At 36.3% G+C, this 26,763-nt stretch overlaps 1 protein-coding gene across 2 annotated transcripts in view; it reads left to right on the forward strand.

The window, feature by feature from the left end:
• Positions 1 to 26,763, forward strand: part of su(r) (dihydropyrimidine dehydrogenase su(r)) — a 413,031-nt gene that overhangs the window by 209,707 nt on the left and 176,561 nt on the right. For both annotated transcript variants that reach the window (XM_090408491.1, XM_090408493.1), the window contains one exon: positions 18,334 to 18,441. In XM_090408491.1, coding sequence (XP_090264617.1) covers positions 18,334 to 18,441 — 108 coding nt within the window. The remainder of the gene's footprint in view (positions 1 to 18,333; positions 18,442 to 26,763) is intronic.

The raw sequence follows: 26,763 nt of genomic DNA on the forward strand, positions 1-26,763 counted from the left end.
AGAGATTAGATTTTGGGACCAAAATGTTCTGATAAACACCTAGAACAAAAATTACATTAAAGCAACTGATATAACCACAAGAAAGAACATATCTTAAAACCCCTAACCCCCATGTTTCATCAAATTGTAATAATTTGTTCTTTTCTTTTAGGATATATAAGAAGACATGTCAGAAATTTTGAAAAAATTCAAAGACACAGAGGTGTGTGCCATCATCAAGTTTCTCAAGCTGCAAGAAAAGTCCGCAACTGAGATTCACCAAACTTTGTGTGAAACTTTAGGGGACTGCACTCCATCATATCCAACATTTGCCAGATGGGTGGCCAAGTTTAAAATTGGGCATCTGGAGACAACAGATGCCTCCAGGTCAGGAAGACCCTTTCCACAGCAATAACACCTGAAAACGTTGATGTGGTGTATGTCATGATCCTTGATGATAGACAAATACCAGCCAAAAACATTGCAAACACTCTGAGGATATCCAGGAAATGAGTTGGGGTCATTATCCACCAACAAATGGACATAGAAGCTCTCAGCAAAGTGAAATGTTTGAATGCAAACCAAAAACAAGAAAGTGTGCTGCCATCTTAAGAAATGATTTGGGACCATTTTGAGAAATCAGCTGTAAATATTTGGCTTGTATTGTGACTGTTGATGAAACATGGCTTCATCACTATTACCCAGAGACCAAACAACAGTCAGTGCAGTGGAGAGACAAGGTTCTCCACCACTGAAGAAGTTCTGAACCCAAAAGTCAGCAGGGAAGGTTCTTGCCATTGTCTTTTGGGATGTGAATGTTGTAATCCTTACCAAGTACCTCAAAAAAGGTGAAATTGTTACAGCAGCAGTTTATTCCACAGCTCTGAAGGAATTGAAGGAGGTACTGAAAAAAACATGCCACAGGAAACTGAGCAGGGGCGTGTTGCTTTTGAAGGACAACATGCATGCTCACGCTGTTTGTGAAACCCAACAGACAATACACAACTTGTGCTTTCAATATCACCCACCCTATTCACTAGACCTGGTCCCCATCTGACTATTTCCTATTCTCAAATTTAAAGAACCACTTGAAAAGAACAAAATTTATCACAGATGATGAAGTCATATCTGCAGCTGAGGACTTGTTTGTGCAACAAGGGAAAGACTTTTTACGCAGAGGATTGCAAATGATGCAGCAGCATTGAAACAAGTGTATAACACTTTTTGGGGAATATATAGAATAATGTGAAAGTTACATGGTTCTACCTCAATTCCTTCATTGTGATTATCACAACTTTTCAGCACACTCTCATAAATCTCCTAATCTATGTGATTTTCAGCTTATATCTTGAGAACTATTTGCTATAGCAATATGTCTTTTTTTTCTTTTTTTTTTCCTTTTTCAATTGGTAAAAGGATATTTAGATGGAAAAACTATTGTTTGCTGTGTTGAAATATTTTAATATTGTTTTCAAAACCTAATTAGCGAAAAACACTAATTAATACTTTTTCATATTTCAACTTGAATGTTGAGATCAGCTACATTACTTATTTTTGATTTAAAAAAAAATGCTTTCCATATGCCATATGAAATTTGGTAGAACAGGTTTGAAAAAAAGAATTGAATTGAATTAAGGACCTAAGTACTGCCAAATAATCTGCTAGTAACATATATATATATATATATAAAGGAAATTCAAGCCCTTTACTTCAAATGATTTAGATTCAAGTGGCATTTAGGAAATGTTTATAAGGACTTATCAAAAAAAAAAGAGAGAGAGAGAGAGTGAATAATAAATATCCATTATTGTTGTCACCAAAGCATTATAAAGTGTGCTTTGTACAGAACTCACTAAGCATTATTCACACAGTGTCTATGATACCTCTCCTTAAATTCATTCAACAGACAAAGAACTCAACTCACTACTACCTGTGGTGACCCATTCTACTCATTTGTCACTTGCCAAGCAAAAACATTTAGTCCTCACATCTTATCTAACTACACTCAATTTCTAGTGGAAATCCCTTATTCAGTATCCTTCTCTAGACACATGTTACAAAATTTCTGAATCTATCCTATAAAATGCTGTTAAGTGGACATGCAGACATCAGTGAGGCAGTTGAGTGTAAGAATGTGTATAATATGCCTGAGCTAGTATGAAGGACAACAAATCAGAATGGGATAGTTAGTATAAGGCATCAAGATAGGGGTGGGACTAACAGGCTTCTGCATTTCATGTATACTAATGCCAGGAGTATTAGGAACAAGAAGGAAGACCAACCCCCACAGGTTATTGCCATTAGTGAGACATGGCTGACAGAAGATGATATAGCTAGTGGGATAGAATGTGAAGGGTATAGTGTGTTCAAGAAAGACAGAGAGAAAAGAATGGGGGAAGGAGTGTTATTGATGAGATAGCTGATGAACTGCAGCCAAAGAGATTAGAAGTTCAACTTCAGGATAGTGGAAATAGCACATTAGAGGCTATCTGGTGTGAGATTAAGGTCAGCAGAACAAAATTTACAGTTGGGTGCTGCTATAGACCAGGTGATGGAATAGATGATGGAGACAGTATGCATAGGCAAATAGACTCAATGAGTGGAGGATAGGTAATTATTATGGGGGATTTCAACTATGGTAACATTGATTGGGAGGGAGGAGAGGACAAATGGGAGGAAGGAAATGAATTTTATACAGTTACTAAGGGATAACTACTTGAGACAGCATGTAATGGAATATACTAGGAGTTTGAGAGTGCTTGACCTAGTAATTGCATCTGAGAAATTTACTATTATGAATGTGACCATATTGCCACCAACTGGTGAGAGTGATCATAAGGTCTTGACCTGGGAAGTGGCTAAATGTGTGGAATTTTTAATTAAGACAGGGTACATGTGGAATTACCAGTATGACAAAGGAGATTGCTTGAATCATTGCCATGGCATGTTAAACTGCAAGGGATGGATGTTGATAGTGCATGGAAAGTGGTTAAGGAGTGTTTGAGGGAGATAATGGCTGACTGCATACCTAGAGTCCAGAGAGTAAATCAAGTGGGAGTTAAATGGATGAATAACAACATTAAGCTTGAGCTGCAAAAAAAAAAAAACAATTGTGGATGAAATTTAAGGAGAAAGGTGACTTGCAGGCACACGAACAGTACAAATCACAGGCCAGAAGGGTAACTAGTATGGTAAGAAAAGCAAAAGCAAATTATGAAAGGAAATTAGCAATGCAAGCTAAAGTGAATCCCAAACAATTCTTTCCATATGCTGCAAGTAAAAGAAAAAATGTATATGGCAAAATGATTCTAAGGGAATGCCAATGGCAGGGAGGTAATTGAATCAGCTGAAATAGTAGAATTAGTAAGCGAACACTTTGCAAGAGTATATCATCCAGGCTGTGATATTGTAGGAATGAGAGAACGAATGGCTGATATAAGAAGTGAATGAAATGGAGGTGATAGTGTATTACAAAACCTTAATGTAAATACATCTGTTGGATTGGATGGCATACCAGCTTGCATCTTATGTGAAGTGGCAAAAGAATTGTCAGTTTCCTTCACCATATTGTTTAATTTAAGTTTCAGCTCTGGGTTAGTCCTGAGGGGGGTGGAAAGAGGGGAAGATAGTTCCATTGCATAAAGGAGGTTCTAAGACTGCTGTTGCAAATTACCAACCGATCAGCATATCAGGAATCGTTGTCAAGGTTTTGGAGATATTAATCAAGAGCAAAATACAGGAATGGATAGATGAAAACGGGATACTGTAAGGACAGCATCATGCCTCAGTAATTTGCTCATGTTTTATAATACAGTGATGGCTGAACTAGATAAGGGTAATGGATTTACAGTGATACTGCTGGACTTTGCTAAGGCCTTTGACAGGATACCACATGGAATTCTAATCAGTAAACTGCAGCACATGGGAATGGATATAGGGTTGGTGAGATGGATAGGAGGGTGTTTGATGGAGAGATATCAGAGATTAGTTTATTCAGGATTACTTGGTTCTTGGACCACTGCTATTTAATTTGTTCATTAATGATATAGGAAAGGATCTGAGAGGAACTGTTCGTTTATTTGCTGATGATACAAAGTTTGGTAGAGCAAAAGTGAATGCACATGATGTCAAAATTTCGCAGGATGATTTGGATAGATTGGCAGTCTGGGAATTTTGACATCCATTCTAATGAGAATGATGTCAATTTAATGTAGCAAAGTGTAAAGTTATGCATTTTGGGGTGAAAAAATTAGCAGCAGTATATCACATTGGTGGAACTGTACTCCAGGAGGTTGACGAAGCCAGAGATTTGGGTGTGTTGGTGGATAGGGAGTTGAAGTTTAGGGGATACATAGCAAAAGTGGCTAAATCAGCTGATCAGATCACTTGGTTACTGATGAATACTTTGACATGCAGAGAAGTTATTGTTCCTCTTTATTGAGCCTTGATAAGACCCATCTTGACTACTGTGCCTAGATCTGGGCCCTGGGTTTCTTCTTGATGGGGATGAGATAGAGAGGATCCAGAGGCGAGTGACCAAGATGATAGCTGGTCTATGGAATGAACCTTACGAGAACAGGTTGAAGATCTGTGGGTTACAGAAATAGGTTGATAGGCGGAAAAGGTGTGACATGATTGAGACATTCAAATTACTGAAGGGTTTTTACAAGAATTTAGAGGAAATTTTTCAGAACAGGTCTGGTGATGGGAGAACTAGGGGCCATCCATGGAAACTGAGCAAGAATGTAGTTAGCAAGGGTGTTAGAACTAGGTTTTTTACTTGGAAAGTGGGGAATGAGTGGAATAAGCTGCCAGAGTCTGTTGTGTGTGCCATGACTGTAAGTGAATTCAAAGCAAAGTATGATAGATACTGTGTGAATGCCGAATAGTTGTTCTTGATATAATGTTTAGGGCCTCCCTCAATGAGTCTAAGGACTCTTTGGAGTTTCCTGTAATAATAATAATAATAATAATAATAAATCCTCTACTAACTTATATGATTCTATCCTATTTCCTTTTTTTCTGTCTGTTGATCAAATGAATTTTTAGTCTGTGGTTAATAAGATATAATAATGTCCTCATTTCTACTTGTCAGCATAATTTTCAGAGTGATCCTTTGTGATGTTTATTATGCCAGCCCATTTGGCAAATGATTAGCATATCCTCTCTCCAGTCAAAGGGCTGCGGGTTCGATTCCTGCCGTAGGCTTGGTTGTTTGTGATTGTCTGTGAAAATACTAGTGGTGGTGGTTGGGAATAGATCGCATTGTTGTAGTTGCGGTTTGTTGTAGTTGGTGGATTGAGTGATATACAGAGAGTTGTAGAGTAGGTGTCCTCCCTTGATGAGTCTTTGGACTCCCAGGAGGTGTCACATAATATTTTTTATTTTTTGGAAATAATTTTTTAACACTTTATTATGTCTTGCATACATATAATAATTACATTATAAAATTATAGAAATTACAAAATGTGCATACATATAATAATAGTATTTTTTTTTTAATTCAACGATTTGTTTAAATTAAAATTATGATTATATATTATGCATTTACAAAATGTGTTGTTCTTGTTTTTCTTTTTTTTTTTTAACAATGAATTTCATACAAATTTTCCTTTTTTGTATAAAGTATTAATAATAGTTACTGTAGATGGTAATTTATAGTTGCAGTTTAATAAGATTACATTTTTTTTAACAGTATTTATAGTATCACAGTAAGTTATGTATATTTTACAATTTTTGCTTTTAATGTATTTAACCACTGTAACTACAGCACTTCAATGTAATAAATAGTTTCGTTTTTCTTTCTGTTGATCTTGGTTGAGATGTAATGTCTCAGCATGCATCCTCAAAGCTTTTTAGTGAACTTATTTGAGGATGACACCGGTTAGTTATTTTTTTATTGATTTGATTGCTGTGTTGGATGTAGGCTGATGTTTGAGAGGTCGAATGAACTGAAAAGGCTGAGCAGAGTGAAATTGCCAATATATTCTGGTGTTATTACATCTGTCTGATGGTTCAGATTCATTTTTGTTGTGGTCTTTTTTGAACTAATTAGGAGTCTTTTTTTTTTTTCACTGTGGTAGCCTTTTCTTTGTCTTCTGAGCTTTTGATTTGTATCGGTTTTGAAGTCTGTGACTTCCTTAAGAATATCTTAGCATTTCTGATCCATAAAAATTGGTAATTTTTTTCTGTTTTTGCTTTTCCTGCTTGGTACAACAGATTCTAGTTGAATGGTGTTAAATATACAGATAAGAAGATTGGTGTATAAATTAATAATTGGTGTATAAATAATAATAATAATGATATTATTATTATTTTTTTTTTCAACATCAGACCTCCATGGAGTCAAAAGACTCATCATGGTAGGTACATACTGTTACACATTAAACTGTGCTTTAAACTTATTCAATGTATTTGCATTCACCACCCCCAGGCAGTGCATTTCACTCACCAAGCACTTTCCATGAAAAGAACTTGCTCCATTGCCCTTGCACACAACTTCTTTATACCGTTTATAGGGATGATTCTTGTTCTACTACCAATTTGTGAAAATTTTCTTCCACATTGACTTGGTAACAACGCTTTACCAACTTAAATATCTCAATCATCATATCCCCTCTCTTCCTTCTGTCCACAAGACTTTGCTAATTGCATTCTCTCAGTCTGTCTTCATATCGCACATCACAAAAAACAGTTACTATCAGTCAGTCTTCTGTGGATGCTTTCTAGTATATCTTTATCACCATGAAAACCAGGGGACAAAATCTTTGCAGAATAATCCATATGAGGTCTGATCAAGGCCTTATATTATAGAACTATAACCTTTTTATTTCTACATGTTAAGGTTCTCCACATTATAGCCATAATCTGATGCGATGACTTCACAATTTGAGCATTGATCCATGAACTTCAGATCCTTGTCCACCACCATTCTAAGGTCTCTTGTCTCCTCAACTTCCGCCACAATTTCCCCAACAAGTGTATACTTTGCATCACATTGTTGTCTACCAAATTTCAGAACTTTACACTTTTGCAACATTGAACTGGTAGTTCCATACTGTTGCCCACCCATACAATCTATTCAAGTCCTCCTGTAAGGCCACAGAATCTACTTGATTCTTTATCACTCTCCCCAGTTTTGCATCATCTGCAAACAGTTGTATATCACCAGTTAAATCTACCCTAGTATCATTAATATGCAAATTAATGATACTAGGATAATTAGTGACTTCCTCTTTTGAGATAGTCCCTTCTCCATACACCTTGCTGATACCTATCTGATAGCCAGTCACCTATCCAACTCACTAGTCTCTTACCTAATCATATCTTCTACAATTTAGTTACCAACTTGTAATGTGGCAATCTACCACTATGTATGCATTTCCCTTATCCAGTGAATTCATCACTTTGTTATAGTACATAAGTAAGTTGATAAAACATGACTTCCCTTAACAAACCCTTGCTGACAAGCTACTGCTCTTATCAACCCATTTTTGTATGATAGTTCTCAAAAATCTCTCCAGTACCTTAACTATAACTCCAGACATATGAATCTACCTATAAATTGTAGCCTTAGCTTTATCACCACTTTTGTGAAGTAGAACAATTTTACCTTCTGCTCCTTTTGGGCGTGTGCTGTTGCAAGACTCTTCTTAAGCACAAGGCTGATGCTAACTGCTTGGAACATTCCTTTAAGAGACATGGGGATATGCCATCAAGTCTTATTGACATCTAGTTTACTTAACTCTTCATATACTACCTCTTGCTCAATTACCAGTAAGTCTTCTCTCATTTCATTCTCTACACTTGAGCCTCTTATTTTCCACTGGGTATGTAATATAATGAAATATAATATAACTGAAATATAATATTGAACTGCTCACTAAATACCTCAACTATGTCCTTTGCAGCAGTTACCAATTTACCACTTTCATCTATTAACATCACCTTGCCATAATCTTTCTTCTTTCTACTTGCCACATGTCGAAAAAGCTCCCTAAGGTTTTTCTTGGCCTGATTTGCTAATTTCTGTTGCTAATAATATATATTGCACTTTTCTTGTCCTTAATAAGTGAGTCTCCCTTCTGGCCTACTCTTTTTACTGTTTGTGCAACTGATTATTGCCATTATTCATCTTGTGCTGCCTCCAAAGTGCCTTCTTCTTCTTCCAGATTTCATGCTTGATCCTCCCATTCATCCATTTTACACCTTCCTTAGATTTTTTAACTTTGGAGTACATTCACACATTGATGCTGTTATGTGTTTCTTTGTCAGTTCCCAAGAAGCATTGATTTCCTTACTGCTTAACTCCTCAATCCATACTATAGCTCCATGCTATCTCATAAGTTTGTCATAATCACCAGCCTAGTACTTCCACATATATCCTTTCTTTACAGAAGTCTTCATATGGCTAGCCACAGTCCAAGTGATCACTTCATGATCACTCTAACCAACTGGAGAGGAGTGCAAGACCTCACTTACAATCACATCCTCTGATGAAATGATCAGATCTATCCATCTGGAACTTAAGGGATTCACTTTCCTTATTCCTAAATGCTATTCTCATGTATACTGTCATAATTAAAATCATCCATAATGATCACCCTTCTCTTTTTCACTAACCCAAGTTGCTTATACATTTTTTAATCACTGCACTTTACATTCCCTAGCTATAACAACATATCTTTAAATATCATCATCCAGCTAAATACCTGTCAGCCTCCACCTCACATCATTGATGTGAGGTGGAGGCTGATTTCATACCCATTGCCACTATTTCCCTCTTGCATGTTTTCCTTATGTGGACATAATTCATCAGTAGCACTCCCCTTTCCATTCTTGTTGTTGCTATCCTTGTGAAAAACATTGTATGCTTCCATTTTTTTCCCCCATCAGGATATCATCCTCCTTCAACATTGATTCACTTATTCCAACAGTTTTTGGGCAAATAAACTCAATCAGTGAAACAATTTCATCTCCCTTATTTCTGATGTTCTGAAGCTCATCTACTAATTGATTTTTGTGGGCTTTGATAAAATGCTTCCTGGATTTGATCAATGTTGATCAAATCCAGGAAGCCTTAACTACCCAAATTAGATATCAAACAGCCTTAATATATTACCTTCTTTATGTAATAGAACTATCTTGTACATTCTGTTACAATTTCTTCAAATACCCAGATATTCCTTCTAATCTCATTGTCACATCTGCATTGTGAGTTTTAATATCCTGAACACTTCTCATTCATTCTTCCTCTATCATCTGACAAAGAAAATTTGAAAATTTATGATGCGATAAAATTAAGTGTAACCATACTTCCTTTTATGACAAGTCTTTGGGATTTTATTTGGCCAACTCAGTTAACACCCCAACCGGCCATGATGTCTATAGACGTCCAGCTAAATCTGGATACAATTTTGTAACACCCGTTGAATAACATGGATGAGAAGTGAAGTTTGGTCTCACTATTTCATCCACCTCGGCTGATAAGGAGGTTAAAATACTATGATTTTTGTCTTCCTTACCATGCTGGTCACCATCCTTGTCTGTGCTTTGTAATGTTCATGAGCTTGCTTGTCATATATCTCTCATTATATTCTTTTCACATTTCATTTATTCCTGCCAGAACTATCACTCTTTCACTCTCTTTGCATTCTGTCATTGTCACTCACATATTTAATCTTCATACCAGAAAAACATGATTTCATTACCCACTTACTGAATACACCACTGAAGGATCCACTGATCATAGAATGTTCATTCCTCATAGTTTCATGTTACTTTCACTTCTCTCTCTCTCTCAGACACACACACACACACACACACACACACACACACACACACACACACACACACACACACACACACACACACACACACACCTCCATAATTCCTTCAGCTTCTGGCTAATTCATCTCTAACATAATGATCTCATCTTGCACTGTCTTGAAGACAATTTTCCTCCTTCCTCCTAGATCCCAGCATTTGTTTCAAGTTACAATTGATATGTTCTTATTTCATATACCATTATACGAGGGTGCTCTGAATAGTTCTCGGCCTTGACTGTAGATGGCAACACTATTAGCAACATTTTTTTTTTCTAAGTTGGTACATCTGTCATAAGCATGCATGTGAAATTGCAAGTCATTCTATCAAGTAGTTTGTTTTATACAGCTGTCAGCAAAAGTGTTGTCTTTATCCCTTGAAATGGATAAAATTGAGTATCAGTTATAAAATTCTTTGTAAAAGAAGGTTTAACGCCAAACAAAATTCATTCAAAGTTCATAAAAGTTTATGGGCACTCTTCTCCTTCATTTTAGACAATTAAGAAATGGGCTGCTGAGTTTAAACGTGGCCATACCAACCTTGAAGATGATCCACGTGAATGACATCCAAAAAGTGTAACAACACCAGAAATCATTGATCAAGTGCACGCTATGGTATTGGATGATCGGCGAGTCAAAGTGTATGAAATTGCTAAGACTATAGGCATTTCAAAAGAATGTGTAGGATATATTTTGCAGGAAGAATTGCATACGAAAAAGCTTTGCACAAGATGGATGTCACTTACTCACAGCAGATCAAAAAAGTGCCAGCATAAAAATTTCTGAACAGTGCTTGGAGCATTTTAACAAGAATAAAACTGATTTTGTGTGCTGATTTATTACTATTGATGAGACTTGGATTCGCCATTGCACACCAGAATCAAAACAGTGGACAGAAGCCTGTTATTCAGCACCAAAGAAGACAAAGTCAGTTCCATCAGGAAAGGTCATGGCATCGGTGTTTTGAGATGCTTTGTTTATATTAATTGTCTCGAAAAGGGTAAAACAATAACTGGGGAATATTATTCCAATCTTTTAACCAGACTAGATGAAAAAATTCGTGAGAAAAGACCCAGTTTACAGAAGAAAAAAAATCATCTTTCATCAGGACAATGCACCTCCCCACAAAAGTATTTTGGTAATGGGAAAATTAAGGGATCTGTACTATGAATTGTTGGAACATCCACCCTATTCCCCAGATTTGGCTCTCTCTCTGACTTCTTCCTCTTTCCAAAGCTAAAACTCTTCCTCGCTGGTCAGCGTTTTTATTTGAATCAAGAGGTGATTGCAGCTGTATTTTGCAGATCTTACTGAGAACCACTACATGGATGGGATAATGGCGCTGGAGCATCGCTCCAGCTGGAATAAATGTATTAGTATTCAGGGAGATTATGTTGAAAAATAAAAATAATTTTGAAATTATAAATTCGTTTTTTCATTGTTAGGCCAAGAACATTTCAGACCACCCTCGTATGCCTAAATTTTCAGCATTCTGTCAAGTCTTTGATTATCATAATCCATCCACCTATTCATTCCCATCCCATTCAAGTGCCATCTCCTATCCAGGAGGATGACTACCATGTGACTCGTGTTAGTCAACCTCCTGGATGATAATAATAATAATTCCACGCCATCTCATGTTAAACTATCATATCCTTATCTACTCATTCCTTAATTCCAGAACTATCACCACATATTTTCATGAGTATTCATCGCTGTATATATGTGTGTGTGTGTTCATGGGGCCAGTTTGCTTGTTCTGAGGAATGAAAAACCCAACTTTCCAGTTGAAAAAACTGTCTACCTCCATATGAGATGGGCTAACTCACCTTTAGTTGAAAGAGAGCAGATAACAGTTCCTCACATTATAGACAAGAATCAAACCGAGGCCTTTCCAACCAAAGGGTTTCATCTATACTAACTGAGATATAGAGGCTCTTTTGGACATCACCAAATGCCCTATGTTCACTCCATTCCTTGGTGATGTGCCACACTAATCCTTTGCAGGTGTTCCTGTGGTATGCTTTTCTGGAGGCTTAAATTCTCTGTAGATAAATCACTCCAGACACACCATTCATCCCTTCCTCTTTTTCCAGGAACTGTACATTCTGTTAGTGTTTTGTGAAGTCCTCCTTCCATCCTTTCACTGTGTCCAAAGTATTTCGACTTTCTTCTGTCAGTATCTTTAAGGAGCCTCAAGGTTCTGCAGAGCCTTTCTCGCACCCATTCATTTGACTACCTTTCAGTATATAATATCATCAATGGCCTTCTGTAACACTACATCTCAAAAGTGGCTATCCTTTTCCTATTTGACTTCTTTAGGTTTCAAGCAGTGGCAGCCAGTGAAAATTTTAAGTGGGGGTGCAGTATATATACAAAATAAAAAAAAAATTTTTTTTCCTAATCAGTAACCAATTTATTAATAAATAAATTTACATATTAAAAAATTGCTTTATTAAAAATATTTCGCCCTCATCACGAACAAATACCAATAATAAAAGTTTTATATCTCACAGAAATAATGCGCACAAGTATACGATACACTGCCCAAATGAGCAATGTCGGAATGACTTGTAACGTGCAAGCGCAAATGAATATCGACGAGTCTGGCTGCATTTGGCCAAACGCAATAATTCTGACACTGCGTTAGATCGCAGTGTATTTGTTTCATGTAACGATAATTGAAAAAATATAATTCTTTTCATATTTTCAATAGTGACACTCATCATAATTCAGCCTTGTATCTATAATAAATAAATAGTTATGTTATTTTAACAGAATAAAATAAGATTTGCAAAAAATAGTTCACCCTCACCACATACATGCATCAATAATAAAAGTTTCGTATCTCACAAGAATAAAGCGCGCAAACATACGATACACTGCTCGAATTAACAGTGTTGGAATGACTTGTAATGTGCAATCACAAGTGCAAATGAATATCGGCGAGTCTGACTGCGATTGGTCAAACATGATAATTCCGACACTGCGTTAGATCACAGTGGATTTGTTTCACGTTAATCGAACAATTCCAATTATTAACTATTCAATCACTGTTGAAACATATGCTGTAACCTTTAACATGTTGTATTGCATTTATATAATGTTGTAAGCATTGTTATTATTTATAAACACAAACAAAATTTAAATTTTTCATTATTTCCTTGGTGGTGCTGCAGTATTGCAGTGCTTATGTACAGGCTACCACTGGTTTCAAGTCTCTCATCCATAAGTCACTATTGGAAAAACAACTGCATCAAGAATCCTGAACTTTTTTCTTGTGACGATAGATCTATCCTTTCAGATTTTAGACAAGTTTCTGACCATTGTTTTAGCTATTCTTAATCTTATTACAACGATGTCCTACAAACATCAATCCCAGGTACTCGAACTTGCTGACTTCCTCAGTTCGTTCTCCGTTAAAAGGTACGCGTGTTTCTCAAGAGCTTTCCTGTCTATATTTCCTTTGAGAACCTATAATCTTTGTCTTTCTAGGACCAAGTTGAAGTCCTCAGCTCTTACTTATTTCATTAACTTTGAGGAGGATTTGTCCTAGTTCTTCCTTGCCATTACAAAGGAGTACTGTATCATCATTGTACCTCAGATTACTGATCCATATGCTGCCTATCCTAATTCTTGTCTTAAGCTCATCATATGCTGAACAGTCAGAGGCTTTTATGAGTAGTCTATGAAATGCATTACCATAGAGAGTACAAATTCTTTATATTTTTCAATTATTTGTCTAAAGCAAAGGATCTGATTTCTGGTACTCTTGACTTTCCTAAAACCTGCTTGTTCTTCCTGCATCTCTGTGTGAACTTAAGCCTAACTCCTAGTTAGAATGATCTTTAATAAAATCTTGCTTGCATGAGAGATTAAACTAATAGTTCTTGCAATCTTTCATATCTCCCTTCTTTTGCAGTGGTATGAAAACCAACTTCTTCCAGTCTCTAAGCTCCTGTCTCTCGTATTTTTGTAATCAATCTATGAAACACTCTTATTTCTTTAATAAATTTAGTTTAATCCTTTATCCAAGTGTAAGCAAACAAAGTTTGTGCCTGAAGTATCTTCAGGACTGAGGCAACTCATGGTAAAGGTGGACCAAGATCTCATCACTCCTTATCTTAGTATCTCCTAGTATCTCCCCTAATGCAAAGCACATCTTGCAGACATGTATAATGCTATGCATTAAGGGAAGGGCCACTACCCAGACTGGTTTCAACCTTTATTGAATGTTCAAGTACAGGTCAAACTCCAAACACTCAGTGTTGTTCCCCTCAGTAACAGGCTCACCCTTCCACTGAGAAGAACTCTCAGCATTGGCTCTACCCCCCCCCCCCTTGCAGGCTCACCCAACACCGAGCAGAGCCACTCATTTGCTCATTTGTCATCTGAGGGGAAACAGCAACAGCCATGCTTCAGTTAACTTCATGGGCTACATCATTGTCATTCATTACTCCCCTTAGGACCTGAATGACAGCAACAACTGAGCCCCAGTTAAAACTTCATGGGTTACAGCATTGACGTTCATCACCCAAGCTTCCAACTGGTTTTGACCTTTATTGAGGTCTTGTCAGTGGGAGCCAGACCCAGAGGTGGTGGTACTAAGGTGGAAGCAATGGAGAAGTCATATTTACCTATACGAGTTGCCAAAAGGTGTCTCACCTTATTATTAAATTACTCTGGATTTAGAGAAAGATGTTGAAAGTTTTTTTCTAGTTGGTTAGACTATAATAAATTTTGTTTAATCCTTTATCCAAGTGCAAGCAAACAAAGTTTGCGCCTGAAGTATCTTCAGAACTGAGGCAACTCATGGTAAAGGTGGACCAAGCTCTCACCACTCCTTGTCTTAGTATCTACCCTAATGCAAAGCACATCTCCTTGTGGACATGTATAATGCTATGCATTAAGTCTAAATCCAGAGTAATTTAATAATAAGGTGAGACACCTCTTTTCAACTCATATAGGTAAATATGACTTCTCCGTTGCTTCCACCTTAGTATCACCGCCTCTGGGTCTGGCTCCCACTGATGAGACCTCAATAAAGCGAAACCAGTCTGGGTAGTGGCCCTTCCCTTAATGCATAGCATTATACATGTCCTCAAGGAGATGTGCTTTGCATTATGGGAGATACTAAGACAAGGAGTGATGAGAGCTTGGTCCACCTTTAACACGAGTTGCCTAGTCCTGAAGATATTTCAGGCGCAAACTTTGTTTGCTTACACTTGAATAAAGGATTAAACTAAATTTATTATAGTCTATCCAAGTGGAAAAAAACTTTCAACTCTTATTCCTCTATCCTCTATGGCCTTAATTAACTCTACTGGGATTCCATCTCTACCCAGGTCCTTATTATTGTTAAGCTGTTTAATTGCTCTTTTAACCTCATTCCTAAGTGGAGGTTCCAAATCAAAATATCCTTGTGAGAGGACTTCTCTAAATTTTCCTTATCCTCTCTGCAGTACAGTTTCTCACAGTACTCTTTCCGTTTGTTTTTGATTTCCAGTTCTTTTGTTAGTGCTACTCCATTCCTATCTTTGATGATCACCAGTTTGGGCTTAATTTTGTGCTTTATGTCATGAGCTAAATGAAATCCTTTTATAATTGTGCCTCTTCATCTGGAACTCTATCTATCCATTTATTAGCATAAAATTTCCTTATGGCTTTTCTGACTTCTCTATGTAATCGTTTATATTCTTCAGTTCTTGTGTATCTTTGTTTCTCCAACAGCCTTCTTTCGATCAGATTGCATGATGAATCTGATATCTGGAAGTCTCTTGGTCTTCTAATTGGGCATAGATACACCTTGGCTGTATCCTCTATTATAATTTCTATTATCCTCTAATCACCCCACCAATACTCATACTTGCATCCAAAAAAAAAAAAAAAAATTTCCCATAACTCTCTGCAAAACATGAATTATGCATTATTATTATTGTTGTTGTTAACATCAGTTCTCCATGGAATCAAAAAACTTATTGCAGGAAACTTCACTCTCATAAATAAAGCTCATTAACGCATGTCTTAAATTAATTCACTATTTCTGCACTCACTACATTTTCAGGCAATGAATATAATCACCATGAAAAGAGCCTGCTTTTTTTTGTTGTTTCTCATAGTCCTCCTTATGTAGTTTCCATGTATAACCTCTTTTTTTGTACCCCTGTCTCCCTTCATTTTGTGAAAAACGTCTTCAACAATGGTCTGGTTACAACCTTTTGCCAACATGGATATTGCCATCATATCACTCTCTTCTGGTTCACAAGAATCTAAAGGCATTCCCTCAGTCTGTCTTCATATACATTCTGCAGGCTAAGCACCACCTTAGTCAATGATCTCTGGACATTTCTAGTATATCCTCATCTTCCTGAAAACCTGGTGACCAATACTGCTAACAGTAGTCTACATGCAGCCAGATCGTAGCCCCATACAATAGAACCATAACTTTACTTATCAAAATCCTCCCCCTCATCATCATTGCCATAATTCCATATGATCACTTCACAAGGTGAACAATGTGACCACTAAACTTCAGATCACTATCTACAACCATTCCCAGACCTCTCTCTCTCTTCCACTTCCTTCAAAATTTTCCCACCAGTTGTATACTTTGCATCTCATCCTTTCCTGCCAAATTTCTGAACCTTGTACTTTGTAATAATGAAATGGTTGTTCTTCTAACTAACCCATTCATACACTTTATTCAGATCTTCCTGTTAGGCCACACCATCTACTTAACTCTTCATTGTTGCTTCCATCTTTATGTCATCTGCAAACAAAACTTTTTTACATACCAACTTGAAATACATTTTTTACAAATGTAAGGTTCTTAAATGGGGATGGAGTAAAAAGATGTAGAAAGACAGACATCGAAGGTTGCCATGTAAACACATTACTCGACTACCAGTGAAAACTAAGCAGTGATTGCTTAATTGTTTATTATTATTATTATTATTATTACATAGCACCTCCAGGGAGTCCAAAGACTCATCGAGGGAGGGCACCTACTCCACAACTCTCTATCTTCACCACTCAATCCACCAACTACAACTACATTCACCATCTACACCAGGGGTCACCAAACTTCTTTGACCGTCGACCCCTTCAAGAGTTTCTTGACTTTTTATCGACCCCCTCTATTTTACTATTACGTAATTATAATAGGACAAGCAAAAAAGACGTCTATATGAGTTTTTAGATTGTTTATTTTATAGTTACAGTGTTTCTTGTATGTGTAATAGTATATATTATTATATTACTTTTACTACTACTATTACTATCACTAATAATATCACTGGTATTACTAGTGATAGTAATAAACTACTGTTATTAATATCACTGGTATTACTACCAGCCCTGTTGAACTCTTCAGCATAGAGAAGTTTAGTTCATGAATGGATAACGATTGAATTATAATATGTATGTCGATGAATTTTAGAATATTAACGCTCGCTTGTAATTCGATGCGCAAAAATGAGACTGGGATCAACACGTGCACTGTTCTTATTTACTTATACTTACACGTATTCAGTCTCAGTCCCGCCGCGCCAGCCGGGTGGAAACCACATCATCCGTTTATTGGTAAATATGTCATTCTAGCCCACTTGATTGGCCTCCATAACTATTTTCATGACCTCATTCCATCTTACAGGTCCTATTCATGTCACTGTTCCCACGATTCACTCTTAATTGCGTTGTCATTCATAATGGAGGTAATCCAAGTTAACCAAATTAAATATTACCCGTACAATGATGTCTTATATTTTTCTATTGACCCCCAATCAATCCCTGAGCCCGAATCGACCCCTGGGGTCGATATCGACCACTTTGGCGACCACTGATCTACACCAACACCATCTACCCGCCGACCACCGCTAATAGTATTTTCACAGACAATCACAAACATTATGCTCACGGCGGAATTCGAACTTGCAGCCTTTTGGCTGGAGAGAAGATAAACTAACCATTTGGCCAACCAGGCCATAAAAATAACACATCCAAAAAAGCATTAAAAAAACTGAGATAGAGATTTACACTGCTAATATATATATATATATATATTAGCACTTTTTAATTTACACTGCTAATATATATATATATATATATATATATACACACACACACACACACACACACTCTAGGGGGGCTATGCCCCCCTTGGCACCTATGGCACCCAACCCCCCAAGTTCCAGACTGGTAGGCCGGTTCTCCTTGAATTCTGATGACTCGAATTTTGAAGACTCGAAAGGGGGTTCCTCCCTCCCCCTGGTGCCTACAGCATCAACCCCCGAGTTCTGGACTGGTAGGCTGGTTCTCCTTGAATTCTCATGACTCGAATTTTGAAGACTTGACACTCAGGGTAGCCCCTGAGTTTCAAAAATGTGACATACAAACGTGACATAAAAAGGCTTATTGTTTTGTATATATATAGGGTATATATATATATATATATATAAATTAAATATATAGAATATTATTCTGCATATTTGCTAATAATAGTTAAAATTAAAATATTTTTATATGCTCATAGGTCTTCCTGAACCAAAAATAATACCTGTATTTAAAGATCTTAAGAAAAAACAGGGATTTTATACTTCTAAGGATTTTCTTCCTGCTGTTGCCAAGTCAAGTAAAGCAGGTATAATACATTACAAAAAATATTGTTTTTTGTTAAGTACTTGATAATTTTTTATGATTACAGAAGATGAAAATTGTTCTCCTTAATGTGGTTCATCCTAGCTATATATATATATTTTAAATACCATTAGGATTTTAGTACAGTTAGATCATGTTACTCTAAATGATTCATATATTACTGCCATACTTACACTGTTGATTCTTCTGTTATGTCGCTTAACATAACTGATGAATCAATTGAATTTTATTATTATTATTATTATTTGACACCTCCAGGGAGTTCAAGGACTCATCGAGGGAGGGCACCTGCTCTATAACTCCGTCTCCACCATTCAATCACCAACTGACTGCAACTACACCAATGCCATCTATCGCTGACCACCACTGGTATTTCCACAGACAATCACAAACATCCATGCCTGCAGCAGGATTCGAACCCGCAGCCTTTTGGCTGGAGAGCGAATACACTATCCACTCGGTCAGCCAGGCCGGCTATACTGATGATAGTCTTCGTACTTGGAAGAAATTCTTTATAAATAAATTTTCACATTTAAATCATCTTTGTTATTTATGTATTTATTCCAGAGAGTAATAATGCTTAGGATAATAGGTGGTGAGAGAACAAGAGATCATCCCTGGAAACTGTATAACAGTCAGTGTAAGTAAGGAAGTGAAAAGATTTTTTGAAAATGCTTATTATTTTCACGGCAAACTGCACTGTGTATTTCAGTGAAAATTTACTTTGGTTTCCCACGATGGGGCATATAAACAATATTAATTTTACAAGATTTGTAGAATCTGAGCTTTGAGAAGGTAAACAAGCACAGTAAGGAAGGAAGTGCCAATGTCAGTCCACTAGTGATACTAGTGGACTGACATTGGTGTAGTCATTATTGTAGTGACTAGGATGTAATAGAATTATTTTATGAGGACTTTGTATATGTATTTCTTACTGATGTGAATGATGCAGTGTGATTACCCAGCAGCGAGTAAACCAAAGTTGTATGAAGTGAGGAGCAGGTTAGATGTCAATAATATTATGGGATTGGATAACATGTCGTCACATATTTTTAAAATGTATACAAGAATTAATCATGCAGAGGTTTCTGTGGTTAAGAAGTTCAATCGAATCATTCCGGTTTTGTGACCACATGTTTATTAAAAAAGACTGTTTTTTAAAACTAAACAAGTACTAAAAAACAAACCCGACAAGTTTTGTTAGTTGTCAGACTAACATCTTCAGGGGTAAAGATAACTAACAGTTTAAAGCACAAACTATAAGAAATTATGAAAAAACAAGTTCATTTGTTGATATTATGAACATCAAAAAAGTTCATGAAAAGAACCAAATAACAGATCTATACAACCGTTAATATGTGTTAGCTGGAAACGATGCTATTTGATGTCGCGTTCTGTGGTTCACTTTCATTCTGTCCGAGGTCTGAACTGGGTAAATTTTTAATAAACGCTGACTAAACTTGATTTAAAATTAAGCCTTAATTTTTGTTGCATTGTGTAGGAATTTTAATCATATTTGCTGCCTCTTTGAATTTTCTTGTGAAACAGTTATTATCAATCAATGTGGACGATATCTTCATTATTTGGCCAGGAACAGCACTAGAACTGACTGCATTTAAAGACTATCTTAATTAAATAATAAAGTAACACGTAAAAACCACAGTGATATCTTTAATTAGTAAAAGGACAGATATTTCGTACTAAAATTAATAGTACATCTTCAGTGTCTGTAACAGTAATAGGAATGGAATACAGGCAAAACATTTGGTGGATCACCTATTAAAATACAATTGTTACTGCGTGCTAGGAAATAATAGAAATAACAAATTTAATCTATTAAGATAAATAGTTTTTTACATAAGATAAAAGTCTCCCAGATCTTTGAGAGAGACATACAGTCATTTCTATTTAAATTCGGTCAGTGTAAGATAGTTTCACAACTTTCTTTGAATAAGCATTCATATTTGAATCTGCATCTATGGAGGAGAACTGCTTTATCCCACTGGACACTATGAGTAGAGTCAATACTGTGCTGCACCAGACCAGACTTCAGAGGTTTGTTATAATCAATATAATATTGATGTTCTTTTATTCTTTTTTCCAAAGAATGGCTAGTTTGCCCAAAATAAGAGACATCGCATTTGCAAGGTATTTGGTAAACGTCAGCCAAAGATAGAGAAGACAGTTTATCCTTTGTAGAAGGTAATAAAGAAGAAATTTTGTTGATAGGAATATATATTGGAATCAATTGATATTTTTTTAGAATTCTACCTATAGGTTCTGAGATTCCTGGAATGTACGGAATAGGAACTCTGCAGACTGTTGAAGAAACTGTAGGTGTTGGAACATAAAAGTCAAGTATCTGTTGGATTTGATTAGAGTTGTAATCATTTGATTCCATTAACTTTTTAATCATGGAAAGTTCTTGTTGTAAGATTATTAGGGAAGAACAAACGTTATGTGCTCTATGAATTAGAGATTTAAGAATGATAAATTTTTGAAACATGTGGTGCGCAGACTTTTCGTGAATGTATCTGCCAGTAAATGTGGGTTTTCGAAAGACACTTGTAGATAAGGTACCAGAAGACGTTCTAGTAAGGATGTCCAAAAATGGTAAAGTACCAGAGTTTTCTTTTTCCATAGTGAATTGGATGCATGAGTGAAGGTTATTTATCCATTGTAGAAAAGTGGAAAGTTCATATTCAGTGTGTGACCAAACAGCAATTGACGTAACGGTACCAAAGAGATGGTTGAGGATGAATGGATGAGAACATAGTATCTTCGAATTGTTTCAAATAGTAGTTTGCTAGAGGTGGAGACAGAGGGCTACCAATGGCAGTACCTTCAATTTGTTTGTAGATTTTGTTTTTCCAACTGAATTTTGTTTTACCATTACCTTCTACAAAGGATAAACTGTCTTCTCTATCTTTGGCTGGTGTTTACCAACCAGCCAAAGATGGTTTCAGGACTGTACAATATGAGTTATGAGAATCAACTGAGGGAATGTGGACTGCAGAGTTTGGTGGATAGAAGAAGGAGAGGTGATATGATCAAGACTTTTAAACTGTTGAGAGGCAGTTACAGGGTAGACATTGGAGAGTTCTTTCACTTGGTGGAATGGTGGGAAGGAGCGATGACAAGGAACCACCCCTCGAAGTTATGAAAGGAGGCTGCGCGCAAGAGGGTGAGGAGTGTTTTCTTTGCATGGAGGGTGGTTGAACCTTGGAATGCATTGCCTGAGAGAGTGGTTGGAGTGGGGACAGTTAATGGGTTCAAGGAGTGGTATGATAGACTTTGTATTTCCTAAAAACGACTTTCCACAACGAGTCTTTTGACTCCATGGGGGCCTTTATGATAATGATAATAATAATAATAATATTCTGTGTCCCCCTCCCTCAATTTCAATTCAAACAACAACCAAGTAATAAAGAGAAATGGATTACATGCTAATAAGTCAAACCTCTCAAAGCCTTTAATATTCTCCTCACAAATGTTTGTTCCATATTCCTGTCACATAAATGTTTTGTGTGCCAGTGCAAGAAATACAAGTCATGTAGAAAATGAACTGACGAATGTTAACAATGTAAGAAAAGATAGCAAAAGTGGTCTGGTGAATGCAGAAGTAATGAATGATAGTACTTGGGATGATAGTGTGAAAGAAGTGGCCGATGAAGTGATGGAAAGGAGTGAAATAGTGCATTTATGTTGAGTCCTTCATAGGACATAATGGGAGTTAGAGTAAGAGAAACAATTGTCTTGTGGAAGTTTGCAGATGGGAGAATGAAAAAAAAATGTGAATTCAGAATGTACAAAAGTACAAGCAGTTGTAAATAAAAGTAGAATATTGTATGGAGATTCAACTTTAATGAGCAAGTGATGAAAGCATGTTTCCCAGGTGTGAAAATCAGGGATGTTAGTGATGTTAGTTTGCAGAAGGGAGAAGTGAAAGAGATGACTGTTATAGCAGGAACAAATGATTTGAAATGGGAGAAATATGCAATGAGAGAAGATATGAGAGAGTAATTGCAAGAAGCAAAAATGAAGAGAATGGAATTAAAAATTGCAAGTCAGCTTTGGTATGATAGGACAGAGTTGAGAAGAAGGGCCATGATTGCCAATGAGTCCATGAGAAGATTGTGCAGTTTATTGATGTATGGAGTAAATTTGATGGACAAAAGGACTTATGTCTACCTGATGGACTACATTTTAATGGTTTTGGATTTAGATGTTTGGAGAAAGTGTTCTTTAGTGAGAGTTTGGAAGTGCAAAACCAGGGAAACTAGAGATATTAGGGAGAATGCAATCAAGCATGTGTTTAGCCACCCATGTGATAAATGAGTGTGTGTACCGAAATAATTATGCAATGCTAAATGTGACTTCACAGGATTCCGATTCAAATGGGTTGGTAATGACATTACACAAGAGTAATTGTGGATACAGGGGGATGAGGAAATGCATGTACACAAATGCAACAAGTATCAAGAATAAAAGAGAGGAGCTTTTGGCATTGGTCAGCTCAACTGGTCAAAAATTATAGACATCAGTGAGACCTGGTTGACAGAAAATAATATAATTACACGAATAGGATGTAGAGGGTATTGTATTTTCAGTGAGGATAGAAGAAATAGGAGAGGAGGTGGGATTTTGCTGATGATAACTGAAGAATTTGAACCAACAAAATTAGAAATTAAAGAGGATTTTAGGTCTGGAAGAGATGGTTCATTTGAGGCTATTTGGCATGACATAGGCCAATAGGACAAAGTATATTGCTGGTTGCTGCTATAGACCAGGGAGTCTACAGCACAGTAAGATATAGATACCATGCATCAGCAGATTAGCACAATGAGTGCAGGCTGAACAATTATTATTATGGGGGGAGTTCAACTTTGGGAACATTGATTAGAGGGAGGAAAGGGAGTGTGGCAAGATGGAAGCGGATTTTATACAGTTACGAAAGCATAATTACACAAAACAACATATTATAGAAGGGCGTGGGGGGGTTGATAGTGTTAATAATAGCATCAGAAGATATATCCATAACTGAAGTAAACACTCTGCCTCCAAATGGGGAGATTTACCATGCAGTCTTGTTCTGGGAAGTTGCTAAGCATGTAGAATTCTCTGTCAGGAACGGTTTATGTAGAACTGTAAACCTGGTAATTATGACTAACTTGGGAGACATCTTGGAGGAGTGCCATAGCTTGAGAAGCTACAAGAAAGAATGTCAGTAGTACATGAGAAGTGGTCGTGGATTGTTTGAGAGAAATGGTAGACTGAATACCGAAGGTCAGGAGAATAAACCAAGAGGGAATTAAGTGGATTAGTAGAGAGATAAAGCAAGAGCTGCAAAAAAAGAAAAAAACTGTGGAGGGAATATAAAGAAAAAGGTGATCAGCATACTCTTGAGCAGCAAAAAGTGCAAGTGAGAAGGGTGACTAGTTTTGTAAGAAAGGCCAATGTAGATTATGAGAGAACATTGGCTAAGTAGGCCAAAGTTAATCTATTAAGAGTGTTTTCATTATGTAGCAAGTAAGAGGAAAAATGACTATAGCAGGATGATTTTAAACAATGCTCATGGTAGAAAGGTGACAGAGGCAGAAGAAATAGTTGCGTGTTGCTGAATCATCATTTTGCAAAGGTGTATCATAGGTGGAGATTTTGAAGTTGCTGATGTGAAAGAGATGCATATCAAAATTGTGGTAAATGTAGAGAAAGCATTCAGCATATTGAAAAATATTAATATGAACACTGCAGTGGGACTGGATGCAGTGGTGTAGCTAGAGCTTTTGCCGCCCGGAGTGGTCCCTGAGTTTGCCACCCCTCTCAATACACACCAAAAATACTACAAAAAGTCAAACCACGTATAGGGAAATAAATTAAAACCCTATGTTTATTTTTGAAGTAAAACCTTAATTTCAACAATCTAAAATGTTATTTTTCGTGCTTTTCTGTTAGCAAAATCGTCGATGACAATTTCGAAGTCTATTTCATAGTAATGTAGGTAATTCATAATCAATTTTAATTTAGAAAAACTCCTCTCATAACTAGCAACACTTACAGCAATTGCGAGGAAAATTCACAGTAGTATTACAATATTTGGAAATGAGTTCTCGAGACTGTATTTTAGAATTAACTGCAAAAGTTCAAAAAAAGTACAAAGTGCTGCCCGGGGCAGACCACTCCCCCCTTCGCTCCTCCCTAGCTATGCCTCTGACTGGATGGAATATCAGCCCATGTACTACATGAATGTGCAAGAGAATTGGCATTTCCTCTGATGAAGTTGTTCAATGTAAGTCTTAGTTCTAGCAGAGTTCCAGGAAAGCGGGTAATATAGTTCCATTGCGTAAAGGTGGCTTCAAGACAGAGGTAGTAAACTACAGACCAATTAATATATCAGGATTGGTTGTTAAAGTATTGGAAAAGTTGAATGAAGGTAAAATCCAACATTGGGTGGATAGGGATGTGTTACTCTATAGTGAACAGCATGGTTTGTAAAGCGTAGGTCCTCTTAGTAATTTATTTCATCATCATCATCTGTTCAGGGATTTAATATTCTGGTCTCATTCCATCTTTTCCTTGGTTGTCCCTGTTTTCTATATCCTCCAACTGGTTGGTATTGGAATATTTTTTTTGCCTAGTCTTCAAGTCTCCATTCTTTCAATATGTTGAATCTACTTCTTTCAGTATCTGTATACTTTGTGCAATACTGAGTTTATTTGTAGCTCTTTACGTATTTCTGTGCTTTTTTGTCCCAGAGAATATAGCTTCTTGTCCTTTGCAGGAATTTCATTTCTTCAGTTTCTATTCTTTTTTTTTTTTTTCTGTAGTTTTTATGGTCCATAATTCACTTCTGTACAGTAGAGAAGGTCTTGCCAAACTTTATACAAACTTATAAACTCTTATTCTTGTATACTTTTGAACTTGGTTAGGTTTGAAGATACCCTTTTGAATGCAAAAGGGTATTAAGCATAGTTCCATGATCCAGTTTAAATTTGATCATTCCTGTTATCTTTAGAAAGTTTGAAATTTTGATATCAATGTCAGCATCTTTTTTTTTTTTTTGTATGATATAGGATACATTAATTTTCAATCATGATTTTACTCCTGAATGGAAATGGTCCTTAAATCTGTTGATATTTGCATTTCAAATTTTTCAGTACTTATGTTTAAGGAGTATGTTGATCTTTGGAGTTCATCTTCACTTCTTGCTTTCAGGGCATCTGCAAACAAAAGGGTATTAAGTATAGCTTCATGATCCAGTTGAAATCCTGGTTTTATATTTTTCTTTCATTTCTTTACTATTTCATCTATGTAGATATTAAATAAGAGTGGTGACATTGAGCATCCATGACAGACCCCTCTCTTTATTGATTTTCATTCTGTAACTTTTTCATTGATTCTTAGAGTTATTTGGTTGTTTTGATACATGTTAGTTATTGCAGCAAGCAGCTGATTTGAAATGTTTAGATTCTTAAGTACGGTCCATAGTTTGTTCCTTAAGACTCTGTCAAAGGCTTTCTGGTAATCTACAAATACTATGTATGTTTCTATGTTGAATTCGTAATCTTTTTCCATTAATATTTTTAATGTAAAAGCTGGGTCAATGGACGATCATCCTTTTTGGAAGCCATTTTGTTCTTCACAAAGTTTATCGTCTACATATGATTTGAGTTTCGAAGTTAATATTCATGTATATAACTTAGCCAGTATTTAGGAGACTTATTCCTCTGTACTGTGTTTTCACAGCTGCACTTATCACATATTTTTATATACTGGGATGATTACTGTCTTATTCCAACTTTCTGGAATTTTTCCTTGTGCCACCAGATATTGTCTTATAATTTTAAAAGTCATTTGATGAATAGGATGCCTGCATATTTAATAAGTTCTATATTTATTCCATCTTCTCCAGGGAATTTTCCTGATTTGCTTTGCTGTATTTCTTGTTGGATTTCTTATAATGTTATTTCTTCCACTGTATAGTTAGTAGTTAGCATTATATTACTTTTAAATTCATTACTATCTTGCCATAAGTTTTGGACAAAGTCCAGCCAGGTTTTCTCTTTGATTATTTCAAATTTCACTTGCTCTTTTACCTCCTTATTCATGTTTCTTAGAATTTTGTATGCAGTTGGCCTCTTCACTGTAAGATCTCTTTCCAAATTTGCTAAGAAGTTATCCCATGTTTATTCTTTTTCAGATGTACCTTTTTTTTTTTACTATTGCTCTTTTGTATTTAAAATTAAGCTGTGTGCTACATTGATGGAAATGTACTCCAGGAAATAGATGAAGCCAAGGGATTTGG

This window comes from Typopeltis vanoorti, chromosome 18 (assembly GCF_054136105.1).
Source record: "Typopeltis vanoorti isolate ZY-2024b chromosome 18, IOZ_Tvanoo_1.0, whole genome shotgun sequence".
NCBI classification, from domain to species: domain Eukaryota; kingdom Metazoa; phylum Arthropoda; class Arachnida; order Uropygi; family Thelyphonidae; genus Typopeltis; species Typopeltis vanoorti.